The 22697-nt window shown below is 49.7% G+C and overlaps 4 protein-coding genes and 1 pseudogene across 8 annotated transcripts in view; 2 read left to right on the forward strand and 3 right to left on the reverse strand.

Annotated features, from left to right (window-relative positions):
• LOC115250847 (1-phosphatidylinositol 4,5-bisphosphate phosphodiesterase beta-3-like) overlaps positions 1-1072 on the reverse strand; it is a 7390-nt gene extending 6318 nt beyond the window's left edge. Inside the window, 1 exon segment of the mRNA XM_029841081.1 lies at positions 1001-1072. Within this exon segment, the coding sequence (XP_029696941.1) occupies positions 1001-1072 (72 nt within the window).
• A 33-nt stretch (positions 1073-1105) lies between these two features.
• On the forward strand, positions 1106-7691 carry LOC115250645 (serine/threonine-protein phosphatase 2A 56 kDa regulatory subunit beta isoform-like; annotated as a pseudogene).
• Positions 7692-12061: 4370 nt separating this feature from the next.
• On the forward strand, positions 12062-13802 carry LOC101072209 (glycoprotein hormone beta-5-like). The gene is made up of 3 exons (XM_003977928.3): positions 12062-12292; positions 12917-13103; positions 13547-13802. Exons 1-3 carry the CDS (start codon positions 12138-12140, stop codon positions 13733-13735), a joined length of 531 nt encoding a protein of 176 aa, XP_003977977.2. The 5' UTR covers positions 12062-12137; the 3' UTR covers positions 13736-13802.
• Positions 13803-13925: 123 nt separating this feature from the next.
• LOC115246478 (glycoprotein hormone alpha-2-like) lies at positions 13926-16598 on the reverse strand. Its single transcript, XM_011619175.2, has 4 exons — positions 15946-16598; positions 14945-15083; positions 14628-14812; positions 13926-14552 (listed from the first exon to the last, which is right to left on the reverse strand). Exons 2-4 carry the CDS (start codon positions 15069-15071, stop codon positions 14448-14450), a joined length of 417 nt encoding a protein of 138 aa, XP_011617477.1. The 5' UTR covers positions 15072-15083; positions 15946-16598; the 3' UTR covers positions 13926-14447.
• Positions 16599-16744: 146 nt separating this feature from the next.
• LOC105418745 (membrane-anchored junction protein-like) lies at positions 16745-22246 on the reverse strand. Of its 5 annotated transcripts, none has more exons than XM_029839917.1 (10): positions 22165-22246; positions 21745-21847; positions 21292-21316; positions 21084-21159; positions 20865-20966; positions 20726-20775; positions 20500-20621; positions 19080-19143; positions 18123-18262; positions 16745-17982 (listed from the first exon to the last, which is right to left on the reverse strand). In XM_029839917.1, exons 1-10 carry the CDS (start codon positions 22205-22207, stop codon positions 17943-17945), a joined length of 765 nt encoding a protein of 254 aa, XP_029695777.1. In that variant the 5' UTR covers positions 22208-22246; the 3' UTR covers positions 16745-17942. The 5 variants fall into 5 exon arrangements, with proteins under 5 accessions (XP_029695777.1, XP_011617491.2, XP_029695775.1 ...); XM_011619189.2 differs by having other exon boundaries at positions 18123-18259; positions 21292-21319; XM_029839915.1 differs by having other exon boundaries at positions 21292-21319.
• Between the last annotated feature and the right edge of the window lie 451 nt (positions 22247-22697).

Consider the following 22697-nt stretch of genomic DNA (forward strand, 5'->3'; position numbering starts at 1 on the left):
GTCACTTTTCCATGACACTCGCGGACGGCTAGCCTGCAAATTAGCTTTAACCTAAGAGCAGCAGTATTTATGGGGTGTCAGCTGATGGACGAGCCCAAACAAGAGTGGTGCTAATGCTGCTATCCCTTCAGAAGGAGAGGGTCTAATATTTTAAAGGTATTAAAGCTAAATGAGCACAGATTCTCTATAGTCAAACAGAAGCACATTGTGTCAGCGCTGAAAAGCTGTTCCTCTAAAGCAAAGATCGGTGGGAAGTGTAGTTTCTTCCCTTAAACTAACCTGCCGTTAGCTTACCTGTGATGTAGCTGTGGTGCACCAGGTCGACGCCTCTCTCACCCCCACGTCTCTCTCTCCCCCTGATTTCACCCTCCCTTCTTTCTCACCCCTACCGCCACTCTGTGTCTCTTGCACCCTGTCCTGTCTTCACCTCGCTCCGTCCCGTCTCCTACGATTACGTTGCATTAAATACAGATCAGTGGGAAAATGTCCACAAACCCGATGTCTCAGCCGGGGGGACGCACGTCCAGAGTGCTCATATAACGTCCACAGTCATCTGCATATAATACGAGGACGTTTTGAAACATCCAGAGGTCTCCAAAGGACGGTGGACACGAGGTCGGCCCTCGTCTCTTGTCACGCCAAACTGAGCAGATGGTCCTGTTGTTCCCTAAAGATGTGTATGTGTGTGTGTGTGTGTGCCGTCAGGGCCCCTTACCCCAACCTTTTGTTTCCCACCTGGTGGGGGGTTAAGACGGGTTAAATCTGATCTGCTCCCGTTGTTGCTGCTAATCAGCCCGGGAACTAATCAACTGCCCCTGGTGTGACGACATCTGCCCCGGGGCACCCGGAAAAGAGGCAGCAGCGTTTCATTTGCTCGCTAACGCTATCTCTGGTCCGACATCGGCTCGGGCCGCTAATCCTCGGCCCCCCGCTCGCAGGCCCAAACCTGGCTGTAATCCGGCCTTTATCGAGGCGACCCGGCTCCTGGAGCGAATCTGACCGGTAATGGGATGGAGATCCAGCCGAGGCCTCCGGAGGACAAGTGCGTTAGCGCAGCAACCGTTAGCTGCATGTGTAGCATACACCTTCTCCCATAACCCCCCCCCTCCCGCCGTCTCAAATGCTGCTCTGTTTTCGCCCTCTGACCCCGCTGTTTTCGCCCTCTGACCCCTGCCCAGATGCCCCGGTGGCAGAGCTGCACGACCTGTTCTGCAAGAAGCTGCAGCAGTGCTGCGTGATGTTCGACTTCCTGGACTGCGTGGCCGACCTGAAGGGGAAGGAGATCAAACGCGCCGCGCTCAACGAGCTGGTGGAGAGCGTGGCCACGAGCAGAGGGGTCCTCATAGAGCCGCTCTACCCAGAGGCCATAAAGATGGTAAGAGAGGGGGGGGCAAATATAGGAGAACCAGTAATCACCCCTCCTGAGGAGTCCTGGTCAGGAATGAAACCCTCCACGTGTCAGTGCTGCGCTGAGGTCCCTGAGCAATACAGATGGGGGGGGCGGGGGGGGGGCGATGGGGAGCCAGGGAAGGAGGCAAAGCAAGGAGAGAATCTAGATTATGGTATGGAAGCGGAGCTTTGATGTGTAGGTAGGAGGCCATTGCTGGCGGAGTATTTTTAGAAGGGACGAGCTTAGCAACACTCTGATTGTTGTTTATTTTGTCACATTTCTCCTGAAAGCGTCGCTCTTTGTCTTGCTAACATGGCGCCGCCGTCGTAGCGCGCGTTAGCGCACCTCCGTCTCAGTGGCGGCGCCGCCGTAAGCTCTCGCTAGCGTGGCTAACGTTGGCATGTAAAGCTAACGACACTTGGATCACCACAGATAATAAAAGATCGGGGGGGGTTGGCTGCACGGAGGGTGGGGGCCTGCTGTGGGAACACATTCAGATGCTTGAATAAACCTGGAGGGAAGCAGTTTTTTCTGTTTGTGCTCTAAGTGGCCGGTGGAAACGCTTTTGTTGAATAAATAATGACACGGCGAGCGGCAGGAGAGCGTTCCAACCGCAGCTCTGGTTGTTTATGAGGAGCTCTGATTTAACACGGTCGGTCCCACAACACGACGTTTGATTTCCACGTTTGCCCTTTCCAGATCTCCGTAAATATCTTCCGGACCCTCCCGCCACGCGAGAACCCGGAGTTTGACCCGGAAGAAGATGAACCGACGCTGGAAGCCTCCTGGCCTCATCTGCAGGTACCAGATGAGAATAAAGCTTTCACCAAGCAGGAAATGTCCAACCAGGAGCCTCCGCTCTGGTTTGGGGGGTCTCATAATGGCCCATTCTGCAAGCTGTGTGTGACGAAGCTCCCCTAATATGTGCGGATATATACATCCCAGGATATACTAGAGGCAGGACGGCAGCAGCAGGAAAACATGCAGGCCGGTGTTGCTAGTGCAGCATAAATGAACCTATATGAGCCCAAAATAGCCGTGATATCGTTTAAAAGCTGCTGTTGAGAGCAGAAAAGGAGCAAACCTGAGCCATGTTAGCCGTTAGCACACTCAGGTGTCTGATCCGTTTGCTTTCTGTGGCTTCCCCAGCTGGTCTATGAGTTCTTTCTGCGTTTCCTGGAGAGCCTGGACTTCCAGCCCTCCATGGCCAAACGCTACGTGGACCAGAAGTTTGTCTGCAGGTGAGCGCCCCCCCCCCCCCCCCCAGCCTCATGTACAGACAGACGTGAACTAGAATATCCCAGATTAAAGTGCTCTGTGAAGATTATCGGCTTCCACTATCAATTCTAGCTGGAGCTGTGCTCTTAACCCATACTTCCCCCAGCCAAGCAGGGGGCACTAGAGCCAGTTTCACTTCACTCTCTCCGCCTGTGCAGCTCCTGGAGCTGTCGACAGCGAGGACCCCAGGGAACGGGAAGTACCTGAAGACCATCCTGCACCGCGTCTACGGAAAACTACTGGGTCTCCGGGCCCTCCTACATCCGCAACAGATCAACAACATCTTCCTCAGGTAACTGCCGCTATTTATAGCCTTTTTAAAACCAGCGGATCAATCGGGAGCCAGCAAAGCAGCGAGAGCAGCTGCATTTGACCTTCCTGGTGCATTTTTTAGTTTAAAGTTAAGCTTCCATCACCACTACTGTTTCGTCCTATTGAGGACTTTTACTATATTTAGAGCTTTTTGTCAACATTTTGTTACCTTTTTGGAAGAACAAAGAAAGCGGCTCCTGTTTATACAGCAGATTCTTGATTGATGTGTGAATAAAACACAGAAAGCAGCGGCGCCGCTCTGTATTCCTATCAAGTGTGACTCATCCGCCGCGCGTTTGCATTAGAATTCAGGCCCGGCGTGACCGCGGACCCTCTCCAGGCTGCTTCGCACCCCTCTGCTCTCGCCTCGTGTTTCGGGAGCTGTTTCTGTCTTCCCGCCGTTTTGCTCATCGCCCTTTTTTTTGGGATTTTTCAGGTTCATTTATGAAACTGAGCACTTCACGGCGTCGCGGAGCTGCTGGAGATCCTCGGCAGGTTCGTACCTTTCGCTTCACACGTTCGCTTTAGCATGTTCGTCCGGGGTTTTCAAACGTTAGCGACGGACACGCGGTGGGGATCAAAGGTCACCGTGGCCTCACGGGGCAGACGTAAACACGGTGGCAAAGCTAACGGAGGCAGGAGGAGCGAGTGGAGGGTGAGTCAGAAGCGGCGGGAGGAGGAGGGAGAGCGGGAGGAACAGAGGAGAGAGGGAGACTTGCATTCATCTTGGTGGTAACAGAAGGTATTTATAGCTCCGCCCACATGCAGCGACAGCCAGTCGGACGAGGGCGGACTGAAGCGAGACGGGGAAAAACAAATAAAAGACGGAGACAGATAGTTTCCCACACCTCCGCCGCTCCAGACTCCGTTGGCCGGACCGTGCCAGTCCGCTCAGTCCGGCCCGGTCGGTGTTCAGAAGTGGAGCAGCCGGGGCGGCGCTGGTGGCGAAGCTGTGCTCTCATCCAGCGCGGAGATAAACTGTGTGTAATGTTCAACATTTCAAGATTCAAGATTCAAGAGTACTTTATTGATCCCTTGAGGGGGTGTCCATCAGGGAAATTAGCATCTCCAAAGAAACGTACAGCACTGTACAAAATTTCCCACCACCATTACACCCCATTTGTGTGGAAAAGCACCATTTCTCACCTAAAAAGTGTCTTCTGAGGATTCCCCCTGAAAACCTTGATTCTCCGGTGTGTTTCCTTTGAGTGCAGCTGTTTGTTTCCTTTGCACAAATGTAGAAAACGTCACCAAATTTGCTCGTCCTTGTCTCCGGCAGCATCATAAACGGCTTCGCGCTGCCTTTGAAATCCGAGCATAAGCAGTTCCTGGTCCGGGTTCTCATCCCGCTGCACACAGCAAGGTCCCTCTCCATCTTCCACGCACAGGTCAGTGACAAGGACGCTTTCCTTATAGGATCCATAACATGATTATTGGAGATTATTGCCGGAGCCTGAGCGTGTTTGGGGGTGCAGTGCGCTCATTGTACCGCAAGGGGGCGGAGTTGAGTCGCGGATGTGTGAGAGCGTTTTATTCATGTCACACATGATTTAATTATGCAGAAAGTACTGTTTGTTCTTGACAAACTGGTCAACGTGTGTGTGTGTGTGTGTGTGTGTGTGTGCTGAGCACCAGCGTGCCCTACATTTACCCTCCCCGTCTTTCCTCCCACGTCACACATACATAATTCACAGTCACACACACATTTGACAGGGTCACTGGGGATACGGGGCCGCTGGAGGACGGGTTCCTCTGCTGGAGGTGTGCCTGGAAACCAGTGGCCATTTCCGGATCGTAATATGAAAACAAATCAGCATCTTTATGTAAGGCTGCAAATTCCCGCGTGTAAATATCAATAACACATCAATGGAGGACGATAATAGCTTTAAAGTCTATGTAACGGACACCCCAGTTTAAAATATCCCGATCCTTTGAGAAAACAAAAGGTTCATTAATCGCTACCGTAAAGTCAGAACGTCGACCCCTAAAGCTACGATTTAACCGCTAACAGACAGGAGCTAACGGACAGGAGCTAACCTCCAGCTCGCGTCGCTCTTGGAGGACTTGTGTGTGACATCACTCCTTCCAAAGTAAACACGCGCACGCAGGGCCTGTCGCCACGGCGCCCATTCGCCACGGCAACAGTCCCGGGCGGAAATAGGCAACCCCAAAACAGACTCGGGAAGGCCCCCGCGGGACAACCGGTGGTGATTGCAGAGGGCTCACACTCAAACACAAACAGTTCCTCTTTTCCGATCTTTTTGCAGGCGTAATCCCAAACTAAACTTCTGAGAACATGTTTTTGTGCGTGTGGCTGCTCGTCCTCTAACCGTTTGACCTCTGCCCTGACAGCTTGCCTACTGTGTGGTGCAGTTTATGGAGAAAGATGCTACCGTGACTGAATATGTGAGGCAGTTTTTCATGATCTCATATCTAATCTGCTGTTTTATAGCATTTAGTCCACCTCAGGGAGGCTTGTTGATTAAGCTACTAACCTTTTCTAACACAAACCTGTGTTAAATGGTAGAAAATGACCCCGAAACATTAAACCGTAGCGATGGGGGAATGCTAATGTTGCTAATGTGCTTTATGTTAAAACAAACTGAGGCGTCTCTTGTTAATGACTGAGCTAAATGCTAATAAATGACCTTAGAGTAAATGTAGCGGGTGGATGCTAGTCTGCCGGGCTGGTTGCCTCGGTGTTTATTTCTGTTGCCTTTGTTCTTCTCCCTGCAGATTATCAGAGGGCTGCTCAAATACTGGCCCAAAACGTGCACGCAGAAAGAGGTGAGCGACGCCGCCATCCCTCAAAGCCTTTTTCCTTTTTTCCTGGCTAACCTAGCAACCGCGCCTCTCCGTGTTTTTGCATCCAGGTGATGTTTCTGGGCGAGATCGAGGAGATCCTGGACGTGATCGAGCCGTCCCAGTTCATCCGGATCCAGGAGCCGCTCTTCAAGCAGATCGCAGCCTGTATCTCCAGCCCTCACTTCCAGGTAAAAGCCCGCCCCCCTCCCCACAGACGGACTGCTTTATTATCTGCTCACCGACTCTTGTGTGTGTTTGGGTCCCAGGTAGCAGAGCGGGCTCTTTATTTCTGGAATAACGAGTACATCCTCAGTCTGATAGAGGAGAACTGCCGGGTCATCCTGCCGCTGGTGTTCGCCACTCTCTACAGAGTCTCCAAGGAGCACTGGAACCAGTCAGTGGCCCACACATGCACCATTAAACACTTGTGACATTCAATTATAACACCTTGTGGCTGCTGACATGACATCACCTACAGAGTTGCATAACAACAGTTTTTAGGGCTGTTAGCCCAGTGCTAGCATAGCCTTCACCGTTGGCTGTCACCTCTACTGCCCTCTTCTGGCCAAACCAGGTTATTTCACCTGGTCTGACTTTATCACGTTAAACATTAAAGATCAGCAGCAAAGCTCATGACAGGACACACGCACAGCAGCAGCAGAGGGATTTGGTGTGTTAGAGTGACGTTTTCATCAGTTGTATTTATTTTTTTATTCTCCCACCAGGACCATCGTGTCTCTCATCTACAACGTGCTGAAGACCTTCATGGAGATGAACAGCAAGTTGTTTGATGACCTCACCGCCTCCTACAAAGTGGAGAAACAGAAGTGAGTATGACTCACGCGCTCTGTGTGCGTGTGTGTGTGTGTGTGTGTGTGTCACACTGACAACAGGAGACTCTTATGTCATGTTTGAGATGGTATTTCTTCCGTTAGCTGTCACTTTATATTTCACGTCGTAAGCATTTATTGCTGAGGTCATCTTTTGCCACATGTTTTTTTCTCTTGAACCGCATCATAATTCCACTTAATTCTTACCCTGTTCTTAAGTCAAGATAGTTGAGGCTGATGGGAATTTTTTAAGGAGTGGTTCCACTGTTTTTCCCCTGATAATCCATCAGTCAGTCGCAATCAACTTCACGTCTGTTTCCTCAGGTGTGACTGGCGTTAGCGTGAATCGATCCTGGGGGGGAAAAAGCAAACTTAATTTTATAATTTTAATGCGTAGACATGGCCTCATCTCTTAGATGCTTCCACTGGCTTTTGCGACGTGGAAATTGTCTTTTTCGCTGAGTTTCTAGTGCGGACTAATGCTAAAATGCTAATGCTACATCATACAACCGTTTTTCCTCCATTCAGAGAGCTGAAGCGAGAGAGGGAGCGCACAGAGCTCTGGCGAGGCCTGGAGGAGCACCAAGAGCGGCGGATGCAGATGCTAACCGACGCCGCCCGCAACCAGCGCAACCTCCAGGAGCGAGGTGAGAGAGGCGACCTGCCCGCCCCGTCCTCCCCGCAGGCGGCTCACTCCGACCAGCTGGAGCTTAAATCCGGAGGGACCCCCTCTTACTCCTCCGGAGCGGCGGAGAGCGCCACCTAGGTGCTGCGTCACAGATGTCGATTTACCAGGGGGGGTGCGGGGAGGGAGGGGAGGGAGACGGAAGGTCGATGAGGAGTTGGAAATGTACAAAACAAATTCTCTGCCGCGAAAAACCATCCCAGGTCAAACCGTTCCATGGTGGATAGCCTTTTTCTTTTCACACACGCCATATAGATCAGGAGAAATATTGTCAGCAAAACTGGCTGCGAATCAACCTCCAATCAGGCTAAAGCGCACGTGCACGCGCGAGCCGCTCACGCCGCGCGTGGACGACGCGACGCGCCGTTTCAAACCGAACCGATCCGACCCCAAAAAAACGTCACACGCTGACCCATTTCAATTGTAAATATGAGAAGGCTTCTGCAGGTTCTCTCACTAATACACCCATTCAGTACAAGCTAACACCCCCCTTCACACACGCACACATGCACGCACCCACACACGAACAGAGCAGGTTCTGTGCTGACTCCTCTCCCTTTCTGTTGGGTTCCACCAAAGGATGAATTTAAAGTTCCTCAAGGATGAATTACCACTGATGATAGTGATATAAAGTACAATACTGTAACTACTTCTTACTTGTTACTCTACTACTACTCTAATCTAATCTAAGTACTACTGATGATAATGATGTTTTTATATATATACATTTGTCTCTGGTTATTTCTGTAGTGTATTATGGGAGAAACACTAGTGTAGCAGACACCATAAAGGGGGAATCTGGCTCAAATTCCGCAGAATTCCCATTGAACAGACCATAAATAGTGGAAGAATGAACTGGATTGGCAGGTGGTGCTTGTCTTTTTTGTGTAGTTCTGGTGCTGTGGTAGTTTGGAACTCCAAAACATCTCAATTGTGATGAAAATCAGCGGTCATCGCGGTTTTCTTCTTCTTCTTCCCTGCAGTCGTTGGCGTATTGTCGCACCTCTGCGCTCATTACTGCCGCCGCCTGTTGGTCGGTGGAACAACAGGCAGGGACCAAAACGTGTAAAGAACGGGATTAATGCAGAAATGAGGAGAAACTAGGAGTTAATTGATGCCCTCATATTTAGCGGGGCAGGCTGCTCACATTGATTAATTAATTAACTAACTAACAGTTAAGTCATTCAGTACGATTTAACAGTCCGTATCAGTGGCTAACAGGGGTCCCAATAGTAAACTAAATGATTAAAGCTAAGCAAAACCCCAGTGTAAGTTGAAAACACAGAATATCTCTTAAGTGACCTTTTCTTGAAAAAGCCTTACCGAAGCACAATAAATGGTTTACTAACCCCAATTACTCAATTAGCATTGACATTTGTGACATAAATCTATGAATAATTACTTGGGAGACATTTATTTTCAACTTTAAAGCATACGGGAAGTCATTAGGTGAACTATTCAAAGTAAACGAATGAGTGAATTTTGGTCCACAATAGCAGTAAAATAGATGAAACTGTGTAGGAGGAAATAGTGGAGACCACATTAATAACTCTTAGCTAACCCTCATTACTGCATTAGCTATGAGCGTGTCCTTAAACGTTGGACGCCACGTCGTAAAAAACCATTTAGAATTCCTACGCTCGAGCCAAAGCAAACTCTCGCGTCCGCCCCAACACGGAGGTTCAAAATAATGTGCGCCGTGAGCGTTCCCTGACCAGAAAGTTAAACAACACAACGATCCAGTTCTTTCTCCAGATTTTTCGCAGCGTCCGCCCCGCTGAGGCTCGCTACGGTGGAAGGGGGGGGGGCGACCGTGACCATGACAAAACCTGCAACTAGGAAATGATAACAAACAAAAAGCTGTTTATTGGTGTGCGGTCATTCCTGATTAGAGCAACAGGATAAAGAAAGAGGGATTTTAAAGTCACACAAAAATGTTTCAGCAATATTTTCTTTTTTTTTCCAGGATAATCTGTGTTTTTAGGGGGGAGGATGGGAAGTGTGCGTCACGGTCAAATGTTTACCCCTACACTTCCTGTTGCGTCCTTGATATTCACTTTGTCTTAAAGAATAATTTCTGTGTAAATTTGTTTGATGGGAACTGATTCTGCTTTGTATTTTGTTCGTTTTCTTTCTCAATATTTGTACGATCTTGTTCATTTTGTGTAAACAAAACAAAACAACTGATGCTATTTATTTTCTATCCGACCAGGAGAATTATTTGAGGATGACGGACAGGTTGTGCGTGCGTGTACGTCCGAAGAGTGAATGATGGGGAGGCGTGCGTAGGCAGAGCGATGGAGAACGGGCTAAACCTGCTTCTTTGTGTCTTTTACTCTCTCTCTTCTTCCTGGGGGACAGGGTTTGATTCCGAATGTATCGCTATAAAAAACAAGTGATTGTTTCATTTAAAAAAAAAAAAGAGAGACACTTGAACGCTACCTGTTGCCTCCTTCGCAACCAAACATTTGCCAACCTTTCAGACAAGCAGCTTGTAAACGTTGAGCTCAACAAGGTTCGGAGGTTTCGCTCGACCCCAGAGTGACAGTTCAGGTTTATTTAGGTGTTCCAGCCACAAATCGGTGACTTTTATTCAACCTTTTCCTGACCTTCACTTTCAAATGTTAATTGCAACATGTTTGTCAGTGAAAGAGGACAACACCGTTAAAAATGTTCAAAAATAGCGACGTTAGCATTTTAAAGCCTTTATAATTACTTATATTTAAGCAAGTCAAAACACAAAAGAGTGAAGTTTGAATGTTGAAAGTGTAAACACTTTATTTATTTTATTTTTTAAAAATGTTGTCATTGATTTACAAAAGACAAGAATTTTCCACAAAACTGACCAGTGAAATTCTCCATCGGTAGATTGAAAATCTAGATCATTGTTCAATTTTAACTTTAAGTTGTAAAATGTGTGGTTGTTGTCTTGTCGCCTTTTGGGTAGTTAACGAGCACTTAAACCAAAGAGAATTGTCCCGACGGAATCATCAACTACCCGCCAGCAAATAGTCAAATATAAAATAAGGGTCGTTTGTGAAATTTTAACCTTTGTTTTTATTTGTGTATTATGAAAATGCTTCTGTAGCTGTTACTCTGGGAGACGAAAGCAAGAAGTGCTCACATTTAGTTTCAGACCTTTTGATTCAGTTTAAAAAATAAAAAAGAAACAATAGAAAGCAAAGAAAAGAAAAGCTGTTTTTGTAAAAATTCGCATTTATGTTTCAAAGTTTAGCTAGCATACTTGATTGTTGTTGTCGCTCAGCTGTCCCCGCCCACTCTTCTACAACACTTAATCTGATTGGTCGATGGTTAAAAACTTTATTGAACCTTCTTTGGACAACAGGAAGTGAGAGAGGAGAGTTTGCAGAGAGCTCTGGTGTCGCCACATACAGCCATAAAAACGTCTTTGCTGTCACTTTTTCTCTCTTTTTGGCCTCGTTTCGGCTTGGTTGAAACGAAACTCGACATCAAACTCGGCGAATGAGAGGAGAAAAGACGGGGGAAAGCAAAGACGTAGAGTTTAGCGGTAGAACGGCAATAAATCAGTGCAGGATAAGGATACGGAAACATAACAACCGCATTACGTAGCAATTTCACAGAATTTCTAGATTTGCACTGTTCGCCCAACGGTCTGTGTTTGTTGTGTTGATGGAAAAAAAAAAAACGTAGAGAAGATGATGAAGATGAAAAATGTATATTTTGGGGGAGGGTGGGGGAGTTGAATGTAGAGCGGTGTACTACTGGATGTAACCTTGCAGGTGGGGGGGGTCGCAGAATGGAGGAAAATATGTGCTAAGAAAATGAAACTTCACTTTGAGAAAACACCCTGCGAGTCGGCGTCGTCTTTGTCTCCCGTCTCCTTTTGTCTCCGTGGCAACGATCACCCCTAAATATGCGTTTGGTTTGTCCCGAGTCTGCAACTGGTACCGATACCTGGCAGTTGTGGAGGCCAAATATTACCCCTGAGGGGTAAACGGGGGGGCACAGACTCCAGAAAGTAAATAAAACGGGCATAAAAAGGTTTTATGAGGTGGTAATCGGACATTGTGTCGGTCAGGAAGTCAGAGTCAGATCATAAAACACGGCTAAATTAGCTGATGTGGAATCCTGCCCAGACTTTTTTCCTTTTTCCCCTCACAGGTTGTTTTAATCAGCAAATATCTCACAGCCACAGATTTGCAGGACTTTAACGTGAAATCTGTCACAATAGCCTTTTCTTGCTACTTTAATATAGAAAAGATGCCCTGAAATTGGGAGAAATCCCCCCCAGATTTGGAGCTGCCACATTTATAAGGTTCATGTGCTGAATGGGTCCATTTTCTGCTATTTTTAAACTTCCTTCTCAACCATTTATCAAAAAACAAATCTTGATTTTTAAAAGAAATTACACTTTATCTTATACAGAGATTCTATCTATTTTTAGTCTTCTAAATTGGATCAAGTGCGGCAATAATTAGCTATTTCAAGTTTTACTTGAGATTTATTCTTATCCACTTTTGTCACTTACAAATATTTTTAACCTAAAGAATATATTTTAAAATAATTATCTGGATTCCCCCCCCCCCCCAGGTTTCTAGAAAACATAAGCTTATATTATCGAGGCTAAAAATTAAAGTTTGCGTAAATTCCCAGAAATTCTTTTTTTCTTTCTTTTTTCTGTTGGTTGGACTTTAGTGAGTATCGAGTTAAGCAGGGACAAACCCCCTGAGAACAGAGCAAAGTTGGATTAAGAGCAACACACACACACGCACGCACGCACGCTGAGGTTAAAAAAACATGGACAAGTTTCCGTATTTTCCAGGGAGTCTCCATTATTTCAGGCTTGGGGTCTCTAATGGTATTTCATTGTAATTGCGATGATGTCAGACTGTCCGTCCACCCTGACGGGCTTCTAAAAACAACAACAAGGGGAGATTGGTTCCATTCAGCTGGTTGTTGTCCAGGCAGACGCACAGGACTCAAGCAGCTGCAACCAAAGAGACGGAAAAGGTAAGAAGATCATTTTTTGAAGGTCTTTTCCAGAGCAGACATGTCGCGCCATCTTTACCTAAAAACCCCTTCGAAGCAGACGCACTCCTGTTCTTTTACACATGTATCTTATTTAATTCCCTATAAGAGCAGTAAAGCCAGTTTGTAGCGGTCCCATGCCTTTAATAAGCATTTCTTTTCATGCCACAACTATTTTTATTGCTTCTACTATTTTTAAGGCTCTGCTCAGCTGCTTGCAGAGCTGTTGGGTAGATGCCTCCCCCTCCAGCTCTAAATTACTTTATTTTTAATTACACAAATGATATTCCACTTTATTCGGCAGCATTTTGCTGAAAAAGTAGTTATTTTGTCTAACAAAGTGCAGAGAGTATTGATGGTTTGCGGTTGCAGTTCCCACTACGAACACTAGAGGGAGCTGAGACGCTGGAAGTCAGATTTATTTAAATCTTTCTGTATTAATCTGCTTTTTTAAGTCTTAAATTAATTTAAAAAAAATACTGTCCCGTTCAAAACATCTTAAAAGAATGTCAAAAATATAAACCTTGTCGTTCAGGCATTTTATTTAGACTTTATTTCAATGTGTATGTTGGCCACTTGAATAATCAACGTAACCGTATTTCCCAGGATGCACCGCTCTCTCCTCCTGCTCCTGGTCGCCGGGACGCTCGCGGTATGCGTCGCCCTGACCAGCACCCTCCACGGCTTCCGAGGCTGCGCCGTGCGGGAGTTCTCTTTCGTGGCCCACAAGCCCGGCTGCAAGGGTCTGCGCGTGACCACGGAGGCCTGTTGGGGGCGCTGCCACACCTGGGAGGTAACGATCGCGCTGATTCAGTAACTGGTAGTCTGGGACGGGGAGGCGATGATGAATGACCCGGGACTCGACCCAAACCACAGGAAGGCTGACGACCATCCCTGGACTCGTACCCGCAAGTACTTAAGAAATGCTCGAGCGGCGGCCAGCGGGGAGGGTCGCCGAACCTTCGCTGAACCCGTTCTGGTTCGGAATGGTTCAAATTTCACCGCCGCCTAATCGGAAAACCAAATTTACAGCGCCGGGGGAACCGAGTCAGCTCTAAACCCTTTAGAGACCGAGGAGCCCGGCTAACGACCTCCATCGGGTCAAAAGGTCAAAGTCGGGGGGTCTAAAAAAAAAAAAAAAAAACGCGTCTCAAACTTTTTCTCTTGTCCCGAATTGTCTGATTTCCTCCCAGCACGTCCGAAGGTGATCCACCCGTGTGTGTCTGTGCCCTTCAGAAACCCGTGCCGGACCCGCCCTACATCCACCGCCACCACCGCGTGTGCACCTACAGCCAGATGCGTCACGTGACCGTGCGCCTGCCGGGCTGCCAGCCCAACGTCTCCTCCCTCTACCACTACCCGGTGGCCCTGCAGTGCCACTGCGCCGTCTGCTCCCCGCAGGACACCGAGTGTGAGACCTTCTGAGGGAGACGTCGGGAAGGGGGGGTCCACTCGCATATTGTACCGGATCAACGCAATAAAGGGGCAATTTATGAGCTCTTGGCTTGACTTTTATTCCAGGGTGGCGAAATGGTTCAAGGTGGGGGGGGGGTTGGTCCTTAAAAATGGAACTGTTAGCGTAGCGGTTAGCATGGAGCACCAGAGGAGTTAAACAAACCGGTTCAGGTTCAAGCGGCAGAAAACAGAAGTTTATTGAAACACGAGCTGGTCACAAACTGTACAGTGCATTCTTGCTCTCTCTACGTCGACAGATATGTACACGTTGTCCTTTATTGCATTCTCAAATTCACAAATATAAATAATTCTACATTCTTTGGTCTGTTTTTAGTGGTTATTGCGGAACCCTTGTGACCAGAAATGGCCCTAAATTTGCTTTATTGAGTCACCGAATGCTTTTAAATCAGTGGGAAACTCCTGGAAAGGTTTTGAAACTCCTGGAAAGGTTTTGAAACAGTGCAACGATGAGTCGGGTCTTTTTAGAGCGAGAGATTCAGTTTGTGCGTGGGACGTCACGTCTTAACACACGTGAGCGGACAGAACAGGTCGTCTTTACAGACTGGAGATTACAGTGAGGCGGCGGCGGGCCTCGCGGCGGCGCCGCGGGGGCGGGAAGGAGGGAGGGGGGCAGCTGAGGCGTCGCCGGGCTTCAGTCATTTACCGACGGCTGCTCCGCGGTTCAGTAGCGGGACCTGCGGCACATGTCGCAGCGGCACGCCTTCGCTGTGAGGATCTCGATCTCGTCGTGGTGGCGGCCTCGGGGGCAGTCCAGGCGAACTTTGACCTGAGAGAAGACGTGGAGCTGTCATGGAGAGAGCAGACCCCCCCCCCCTCCCCAGGAGCCGTCAGGGTCGCTCACCTTGGCGTCCCTGCTGATGGTGCAGCAGCGTGAGGCCGAGGTGATGTTGTGGGTGAAGTTGGAGGCCACCAGCACCGAGTACCTGGAGGGGAAGGCGCTGGATTCGCAGTAGCCCACGCAGGCGAACACCAGGTGGGTGCCTTTGCACGTGCCGCGGCGGTCGCTGCGGATGGTCACGTTGAAGGCTGGCGGGTGGAGAGAGAGGGTTATTTCCTGGGCGATAAAGCGCCCCCTAGTGGCGGGAAAAGGCCGCCGCCCCAGAACAGCGGCGTGATTGACAGCCGCCCCCGAGGGGCCGGAAGGGCGACGGCACTTACGGTGGAGGTGGCACCCCGGGGCGAGGCTGCGGCTGTCGTGGCTCCGGCCAATCGGAGAGAAGAGCAGCAGCAGCGACATCACTGGGAGCGCCAGCAGGCACAAGTGTGAGATGGTGCTGGGCGACATCTGGATGGAAGCCTGGAGGGCCCAAACAAACACTGAGGTAGATGAGGCGTTGCCACGACGACGGTTTAAAAAAAAAAAAAAAAAAAGCAAATGAATGGGCCGCTACTAGCGGGTCTCGCTGCTGCTGACGGTAAAGGCTAACAGGTGGTCTCGAGCGCCGACTTCCGACCGGCGAGCTTTGCCAGAAGCCCCTCCCACCTCCGGCGAGGTGATTTCCCACCCGTCGCTCCCGTCTCCCCGGGTGTCACTCAGCTGACTAACAGCGGAGACGGAGAAAAACCCTGTTGTCGCTCTCGTTTCCGTCCGCCTCATCTCACAGCGACCTGCTGAGTCAGCACGCTAACCTACACATGCGGCGATCTGCATGTGCTCACGGGCGCCAACACGTGTGTAAACAACCATCGGGGGGGGGGGGGGGCAGCTTTTTCCAGCCCCGCTCTTCTGTGACTGATGAGCCGGGTCTTTAGGCCGCGGGGGAAATGGAAATACCTGAACCCCCCCATGAAGGGTTTCCACGCCTGAAGGTCGTGCGTTCGAGACCGTTAGCGGGAGGCTAATGGAAGCTAATTGTTAAAAGCAAGCAGACGACTTAAAAAGAGCTGCTCAGACTGTTTTTGGGCCGCGCAGGTTTTTCCCCAAAATGAGTTCAAAACCATCTATTTTCAGCACATATGCACATTTAAAGCTGCCGCCTCCTTTTTAACAGAGCGTAGCATCAAATGAGCAAAGTCTCAGTTATTTCTACACATATTCTACAGAGAAATTGACCTGGAACGTCCTTAAACAAGCAGAGGAAAACGAATTAAAGGTCTATTTCGCCACATTTTTTACCTCTAAATCCAACATCAAGAGTAAAAAAGCTGCTGGTTCTTACCTGGAGACGACGGGCGGCTCCTGGGACGCAGGGCAGGTGTGTCGGCCGACAGGTGTGTGCGTGCAGGAGTGTGTGCGTGTGTGTGTGCGTGCGTCCCGGGGCTCATCTGCAGATATAGGCGACACAGGTGAGAGCGGGGGGGCCCTTAAAGCCGTGGACACGCCCACATTCGAGGGGAATCTTCGCTTTTGTTTTTTTTACCTGAATAAATAAAAGATTTAAAAAAAACAACCCCTCCAGCGTCCTCAGACGTGTCTAAACCATCCCGCTCTTGGCGTCTGGTACCATCTCAGTGTCCCTCTGCCCTCCTCCCAGTTTTAAACCTTTGGGGGGGGGGGGGACGCTGCTGTGACACAGAGGAAAACTAGATAGGTTTTCCATCAGCGCGCAGCTTCAGCCCAGCGTCTGAAACCACACTGGAGCTGTTGTTCTGGACGGGGGAGACGGTCCGGGTCGGGTCAGAGGGCACCGAGGGGTTCTGGGTCGGGGGGGGGGGGGGGAGGGTCGGCAAAGCCTCCAGCGGGTAAAGAGATCTTTTTTATGGACTCTGGCGGGATCTGGACCCTGGAGCGGGACAGACCGCAGAGGAGCGCGTCTCCGAGGAACCGGGCTCGGGGGGGTGAAGGCTCGCGGTCCCGCTCCGATATTAGGCAATAAAAAAACAAATGGCTTTTCCTGAAGAACCGCCCGACAACCGAAGTCGGCCGGTTTCCAAACGCGCTGGACGTCGCGGCGGGAGCGAGACGGGACGTTTCAGCCAACGTTGGCACCGGCGCGCCGCGACCTTTGACCCCTTACGCCCAGCAGAAAGTCTTTATTCAGAACTCATGAGAGCAGCAGCAGATGTACAGGAGGAAACAGTCGGGAGCAACACGGAAAACACACGGGAACGGAGAACAGTGGGCTCGCTAACGCCCGAACTCCTGCGCGTGCCCCCGCTAAGCAAAACACACTCGTCAACTTACGGCCCCTCCGTGCCAAAACGTTCCCAATCTGGTTATGTCAACGGAAAACAGAATGTGTGACATCACCCCCCCATTCCATCCTCGTTACGCGCGAAGATACAACACAATTAGCGTGTCGGCGGTGTGTGTGTGTGTGTTTCTCGGGATTCCATGCCAACTGGTGCTGGTGTGTGTGTGTGTGTGTGTGTGTGGGGGGGGGGGGGGCATCTTAGTGAACGGCTGCTCTTCACTCCATGGACGCGCGTGGCGACGTGTTTGTGTTGCTGGCCGGCCCCGGCTGCCGCGGCGACGGTGCCATCTTGAATTACTATAATGTCATTAATGCGTCCGCTTCCGCTCTGTTATTTTACTCTCGTGCGCGCCCGTTTCTCACTGCGATGGTGACGCGTGTGTGCATCACCGCGTCTGACAGGATACTCCAACATAAGTGGAGGGTTACACAAGGTTTTCCTGTTTCTATGGCGACGGCTGACCCAGTTAGCCTGACGTAGCGACACACGGGTACCAAACGCACCTCGATCCCGTCCCATCACCTGTCTGGAGCCGTCCCCCCCCCCCCCTTGAAACGGGTTTTCGAGCGGACGCGGCTTCACAGCAGCCTGTGGTGGCTCAACTGTGTCTGAACTTCCTGGATATGCGACCGTACTATGATGGGAAAAAGACTCGGCCGCCGGCTCCTTTTAGTCAGATGTCTCGTAAAACACCATATGGACATAAACCCCAAAACCGCGACGCTCGTCCCGACATCCTAAACTGGGCTTGGTTCTCACAAGGACAGTAAAGCCTGACAACCTGGACACACACACGCACGTGACTGGTTTAAACTGATTGGGGGGGGGGGGGGGTCGGGGGGGGTTAAGGTTAACACACAGCCGTTTAAAACAGTGACGGTCTGGAGTGGAATGAATGAATAAATGAAGATAGCTGAGGGAACTGCAGCTAGCTGAAGGAACAGAACTCGTGCTCATGAACTGGGGGGGCCGCCCCAGAACAAAACCAGCGGGGGGGGGGGGGGGGGAGTCCTCGGGCGCCTCAGGGCTCTTTGACGAACAGCGAGAACGGGAAGATGTAGCTGCGGGAGGAGAAACGGGCTTTAGAGAGGAGCGCGATGTTGTTAGCAACGTTAGCATGACGGTTGTGTGGAGTCGGCGCCTCCCGAACTGACCGTAGAGGAGTGACCTCATGTTTGTGGGCGGGGCCAACCCAACTAACCTGGCCAGGCGGGTCAGGAGTCCCGGCCTGGCGGGTGCGTCTGGCCCTGGCCGAGCGTCTTCTCCGTCCTCGTCAGACTCGTCTTCGCTGCTGCTGCTGTGTTCGGTCTCGGGCCGGACCTCTGAGCTTCCCGAGTTCTGCTAATTGTTAAGGGATGAAGGAAAAAGTCAATGACTGGAACTGGATAAGAAGCCTTTGCTAAAAACGGAGATCAAAAGCAAACGTGAATTCAGAAGATCGCGGATGAAGTTTAGCTAAATGTGCTAAAGTCCACATGCTTAGCTATCGATGAGGAGATGCTCGCCGGCTAAAAAGCACTTTTAACCGAAACTACTGTATATAAACCAAAGTTGTTCTCGGTCTTTGGGGTTTAAGACTTTTAAACTCGCTTGTGCGAGCTGAACGCTCACCTAATGATCCCCTTCTTTGTTGGAGCGTAAGCTGTTTGAAGGCCTGACGTTGTCAGTTTAAATCATTTTTTCCACTTCAGAAGGGAAGAGAAAGGAGTCGGGAATGTGTGTAGAGATCAGATGAGATGAATAACCAGGGAAGGGGGGGAAAAAAAAATAGTAACGGGGTAAACGGGGTAATTTTCAGGCTTTGTTGCTAACCAAACTGATGCGTATCAGCAGAAACACAAGCGCCCTCGCTTAGAAACGTGGACACGCTTTGTCTGATGTCATGCTATTATTAACCTTAATAATACTCGTTATCCTACCTGTCTGCGCTAATGTTAGCCCCGGGGCTACATCGGAGGCAGAGCGGCAGGAAGGGCGCGTGTTTATATACGCGGTAGAGAAGAAACAAAAGAGTGTTATGAGTCTTAAATTGAAAGACGAATTGTTTTCGGGGCAGAAGTGACGCCTTTATTTGACATTTAAGAGGGTGGCGAGTCATGGCGGCAGTAAAATGTGATGAGTAACAGGCTGAGCCACACAGAGTCATGAAAGCACTCGCCTCGGCAACGTCCCCGCCGCTTTGCTGGACCTCTTCCCCCGCAGGCGCGCTCCGGTGCTGCTCACTGGAAGCCCGGAAAAGTGTGGAATTTAGACAAAAGCTTCAGAAATGTTGCGATTCTCTGATAAGTGGGAGGCTGCTGTGCTGGGAGCGAAGCTAAATATTGTCTCTGGAAGTCTTTGGTCAAACGTTTGGGTCTTGAAAACGTCCTTCTCTCATTTGGAGCTTCACGCTAAAGTCACATTGCCCAGAAAATCCCCCCAAAATGCCGGTTAAACGATCCCAAACCTCACCATCTGTTTCTCAACACTCAGTATTCACCCATATGTGCTCGGTGAAATGCATTGTGGGATACCTCGCTGTCTTAAGCTAGGTCTGCTTGCAGCGAGGACCCTTTGACGGGTGCACCCCAGCACCCTTCAGCTTCAAGACGCCACTCGTGTGGGTTCGGAACGGCTCGGTATCCCACAATGCATTTCACCTCGGTTGAGACCTCGCCACGGGCGCGCCGCGACTCCCGTCGAGCGTGTGGCCGGGCGAACGGCGAGCTGGCTCCGTCACGCGCTCCAACCACGGAAGCTGTCGTTCTGCGGTACGTCCCCCCCCCCCCTCCCCCCCGGGCGGCGTGCGGGAACCGACCCCACGCGCGAACACGCCCGCGCCGTGTGCCGACATGTGCGCGGCGGTCAAGGCGCTGAACGCGCTCCCGCCCGATGGAAGCCCATTTCCTGCCGAGCGCTGACGGCTTGACACTCTCGTGTCCGCAGGATATTTTCCCGCTTTGTGCATCTGAGTGTGTGTTCCTCACGCTCGGCCGAGCTGGTTTATATAAATTCATTACCTGGAGCAGGTGGGGGGGGTGGGGGGGGCATGACTCAGCTGCCGCCATCGGCCTTTTCTATAGAACATTAACAATGAGGCGAGCGTGTGCGTGTGCGTGTGTGTGTGTGTGTGATGTTATGAGCCACTTTTACCTGTTTTGCTGCTCATCCCACACAGGAATAATGACATCATATCCACTGGAGCTCAGCCTAACCCCCCCTTTAGCAAATTAAATGTTATCTGTACATTATTTACATATAATCTACGTGATATGACCTCTGACCTTGGACCCGTAAGAGACAATGAGTTTGCAGAAGCCACGAATGAGCAAACGGACAGTTTGAGGGTGAGTTTAGCACCTTCACCTTCACGACCCGGTCCCACCGGGCCCACGGCTCAGCCGGGTTTTCTTTCCTACCAGGTGGACACCTGCTTTGACCCGAGGGTCCAGTTTCTTTTGTAAAAAACTGGGTGGGACAGAAAACCCGGCTGGCTTTATGGCCTTGGATTCAAACTATTTGTAACAAAAACGTGCCATTTAATGACCAGATTCCTCAAAGGGAAGAGCCCTAGATGCACGGAAGGGGTTTGGACTCACCTGATCACGCACACCTTGCTCTCATACTCCAGCTCCTTCTCTAACTCCTGTAGCACAGCGTCCTCTAGTGGTGACCCTCTCCTACAGCGCTTTGGGGGGCTCTGTTCCGGCTCCTCTCCCCCCTGCAACACACATCACTGCCCGTCTGTGATCTGTCAATATGGCGGCTAATAACAAATCACAGTGGAATAGCAAAAACAATCCAGTGGAATCAAACAAAACAGACCTTAATGGAGCAGGAAGTGTCGCAGTCTTCTGTTGAACTGAACGAGGCCTCTGAAATAATAATAATAATAATAATAATAATGGGGACTTGAATAAAGCACAGTGGCGTGGCGGCGACAGCCCAGAGAGTCAAATCTCACTCTTCTCCTCCAGGCAGATGATAAGAACAAAGGGGAAGACTTTTAAATCGCTCTCATGCTGGCTGCACATCACCTTCGCCGCCCCCCTCCAGCGCCTCTTATCTGGCGACGGCAGTTAAGAGAACGTAGAACAGGGAACGGATGCTAAACAGGAGCGCGTTTGTGCACAGCGATTATAATGCTGATGGAATGAACCCCTTTAAAATGACTAAAGGATACAAGGGAAGACGTTAAAGTGGATGCTGGAGAAAGGCTGGAGGCTGTTGAGGTTCCCAAGGACCGTTCTGACGATCCTCTGTGGGGGTAAATAAAGAGATGGGGTTGCACAACAAGTACGACGTCATTCGGTCAGAGAAGAAGCAGACGTTTCTGGAGAATGAGGAAGAATGTGGGTGTTGGTGAATCAAGAAAACAGAGGTAGAAATACCCTCAGCTCCTGTCTGAAGCATTTTCTTCTAACAAAAAAAGCACAAAGTTAGCACAAATATTCACTTATAGAATTAAAGGCAGCATTGAGGATTGCAGGGAACTTATGAGAGCTAGAAAACGGGGCTGATGCAAAATGTTCAGCTTAACTAACACATAACAGAGAAAAGTGCTCTAAAAGGGCCTTAAAATGGAGGAAAACTCCATTTCTCCTCTTGCCTGAAGCACAACTGTCTTTGCAGCAGCATTTTGGACTGATAAACAGTTTGTTAAAGCTTTGAGGAGCTGAAACCTGGGAAGAAAGGGGGAGGAATGGCAGGGAATCATGCAAGGATGCTGGAGGCTTCCTTCATTTCTCTGCTTTGGCTTTGCTGTCTGCACATTTGTCCCCATGGCTCCTGTTGTCTGTCATCAATGGACAAGCAGAAATGAGAGAGCGAGGAAGGGATCTTGCCTGATCTTGCCGCTGTTGCGCCTGATCTCGAACTTGTAGATCACGTTTCCACCCCTGAAAAAGCGAGTTTCTGACGGCGCTGGAGGGGCCTGAGACTGCATGGCTGCGATGATTAATTACGAATTTATTACAAAAACGGTCTCGCCATCGCTTTATTGAGTACACATAACGACACAGTTAAATTATTTACTTATTAATCCTGGGGGGGGGGGCACTTGTGGAATTAAATGTTCCAAATTACACTGCGCACGTAACCGAGCGAAAATGCTAGTTAGCTAGTGAAGAAATAAAGTTTGCGTGTCGCTCATACACTCTCTCTCTCTCTCTCTCTCTGTCACACATACACACACACACACACACACACACACACACACAAACACACAGAGAGAGAGAGAGAGAGAGAGAGAGAGTTATAATTACCGTAATCTCTATAAAGCAGGCGACCAGGACGTGTCGACGCCATCGCTCCGTTATTATTCCGCCCCGCCCACTACCAATTTACCGCTTGTTCCGGTTTTTATCGTTCGACTTCCGCTGAAGGACAAAGTAGTTTCCGGTAGCTTAATTTCTGTTCGTAGCTGCGTTTTTTTGTCTATAAAACTGACATGACAAACAACTGTGCTGCTGAAGTTTAAAAATGGAAACACGAACACTGCGATGATCAGACGACATGACAGCATTTATATTGGTAAAAGTATCAAGTTAGCTGTCTAAACATAAGTATATTAAAATGGTTGCACACATACACGCAGATCTTAGGGGCAGAACTGCCTTTATCCTCTCCACATGCTGTCTATGATGGCACATTTACAAAAGTGTGTGTTGTTGACACAATTGTTGCCATTAAGCTCAACGGGGCTTTGTAAGTGCATACTGTTCCAGGCTGCACTGGTCTTCCACACAGCGAGCCTGTTAAAAAGTTAAAATATACACTCACCGGCCACTTTATTAGG

The sequence above is a fragment of the Takifugu rubripes genome, chromosome 8 (assembly GCF_901000725.2).
Source record: "Takifugu rubripes chromosome 8, fTakRub1.2, whole genome shotgun sequence".
NCBI classification, from domain to species: Eukaryota; Metazoa; Chordata; class Actinopteri; order Tetraodontiformes; family Tetraodontidae; genus Takifugu; species Takifugu rubripes.

Coding starts and splice junctions, on each gene's coding strand:
- LOC105418745 (XM_029839915.1), bottom strand. CDS start 22,207: ATGGCGTCGACACGTCCTGGTCGCCTGCTTTATAGAGATTACG. Junction 21,848..22,164: donor CCTGCTTTATAGAGATTACG/GTAATTATAACT, acceptor TAATCATCGCAG/CCATGCAGTCTCAGGCCCCT. Junction 18,263..19,079: donor GCGGCGGGGACGTTGCCGAG/GCGAGTGCTTTC, acceptor CTTAACAATTAG/CAGAACTCGGGAAGCTCAGA.
- LOC101072209 (XM_003977928.3), top strand. CDS start 12,138: ATGGTATTTCATTGTAATTGCGATGATGTCAGACTGTCCGTCCACCCT. Junction 12,293..12,916: donor CAACCAAAGAGACGGAAAAG/GTAAGAAGATCA, acceptor CGTATTTCCCAG/GATGCACCGCTCTCTCCTCC. Junction 13,104..13,546: donor GGCGCTGCCACACCTGGGAG/GTAACGATCGCG, acceptor TGTGCCCTTCAG/AAACCCGTGCCGGACCCGCC.
- LOC115246478 (XM_011619175.2), bottom strand. CDS start 15,071: ATGTCGCCCAGCACCATCTCACACTTGTGCCTGCTGGCGCTCCCAGTG. Junction 14,813..14,944: donor CCCGGGGTGCCACCTCCACC/GTAAGTGCCGTC, acceptor TCCACCCGCCAG/CCTTCAACGTGACCATCCGC. Junction 14,553..14,627: donor CCATCAGCAGGGACGCCAAG/GTGAGCGACCCT, acceptor GTCTTCTCTCAG/GTCAAAGTTCGCCTGGACTG.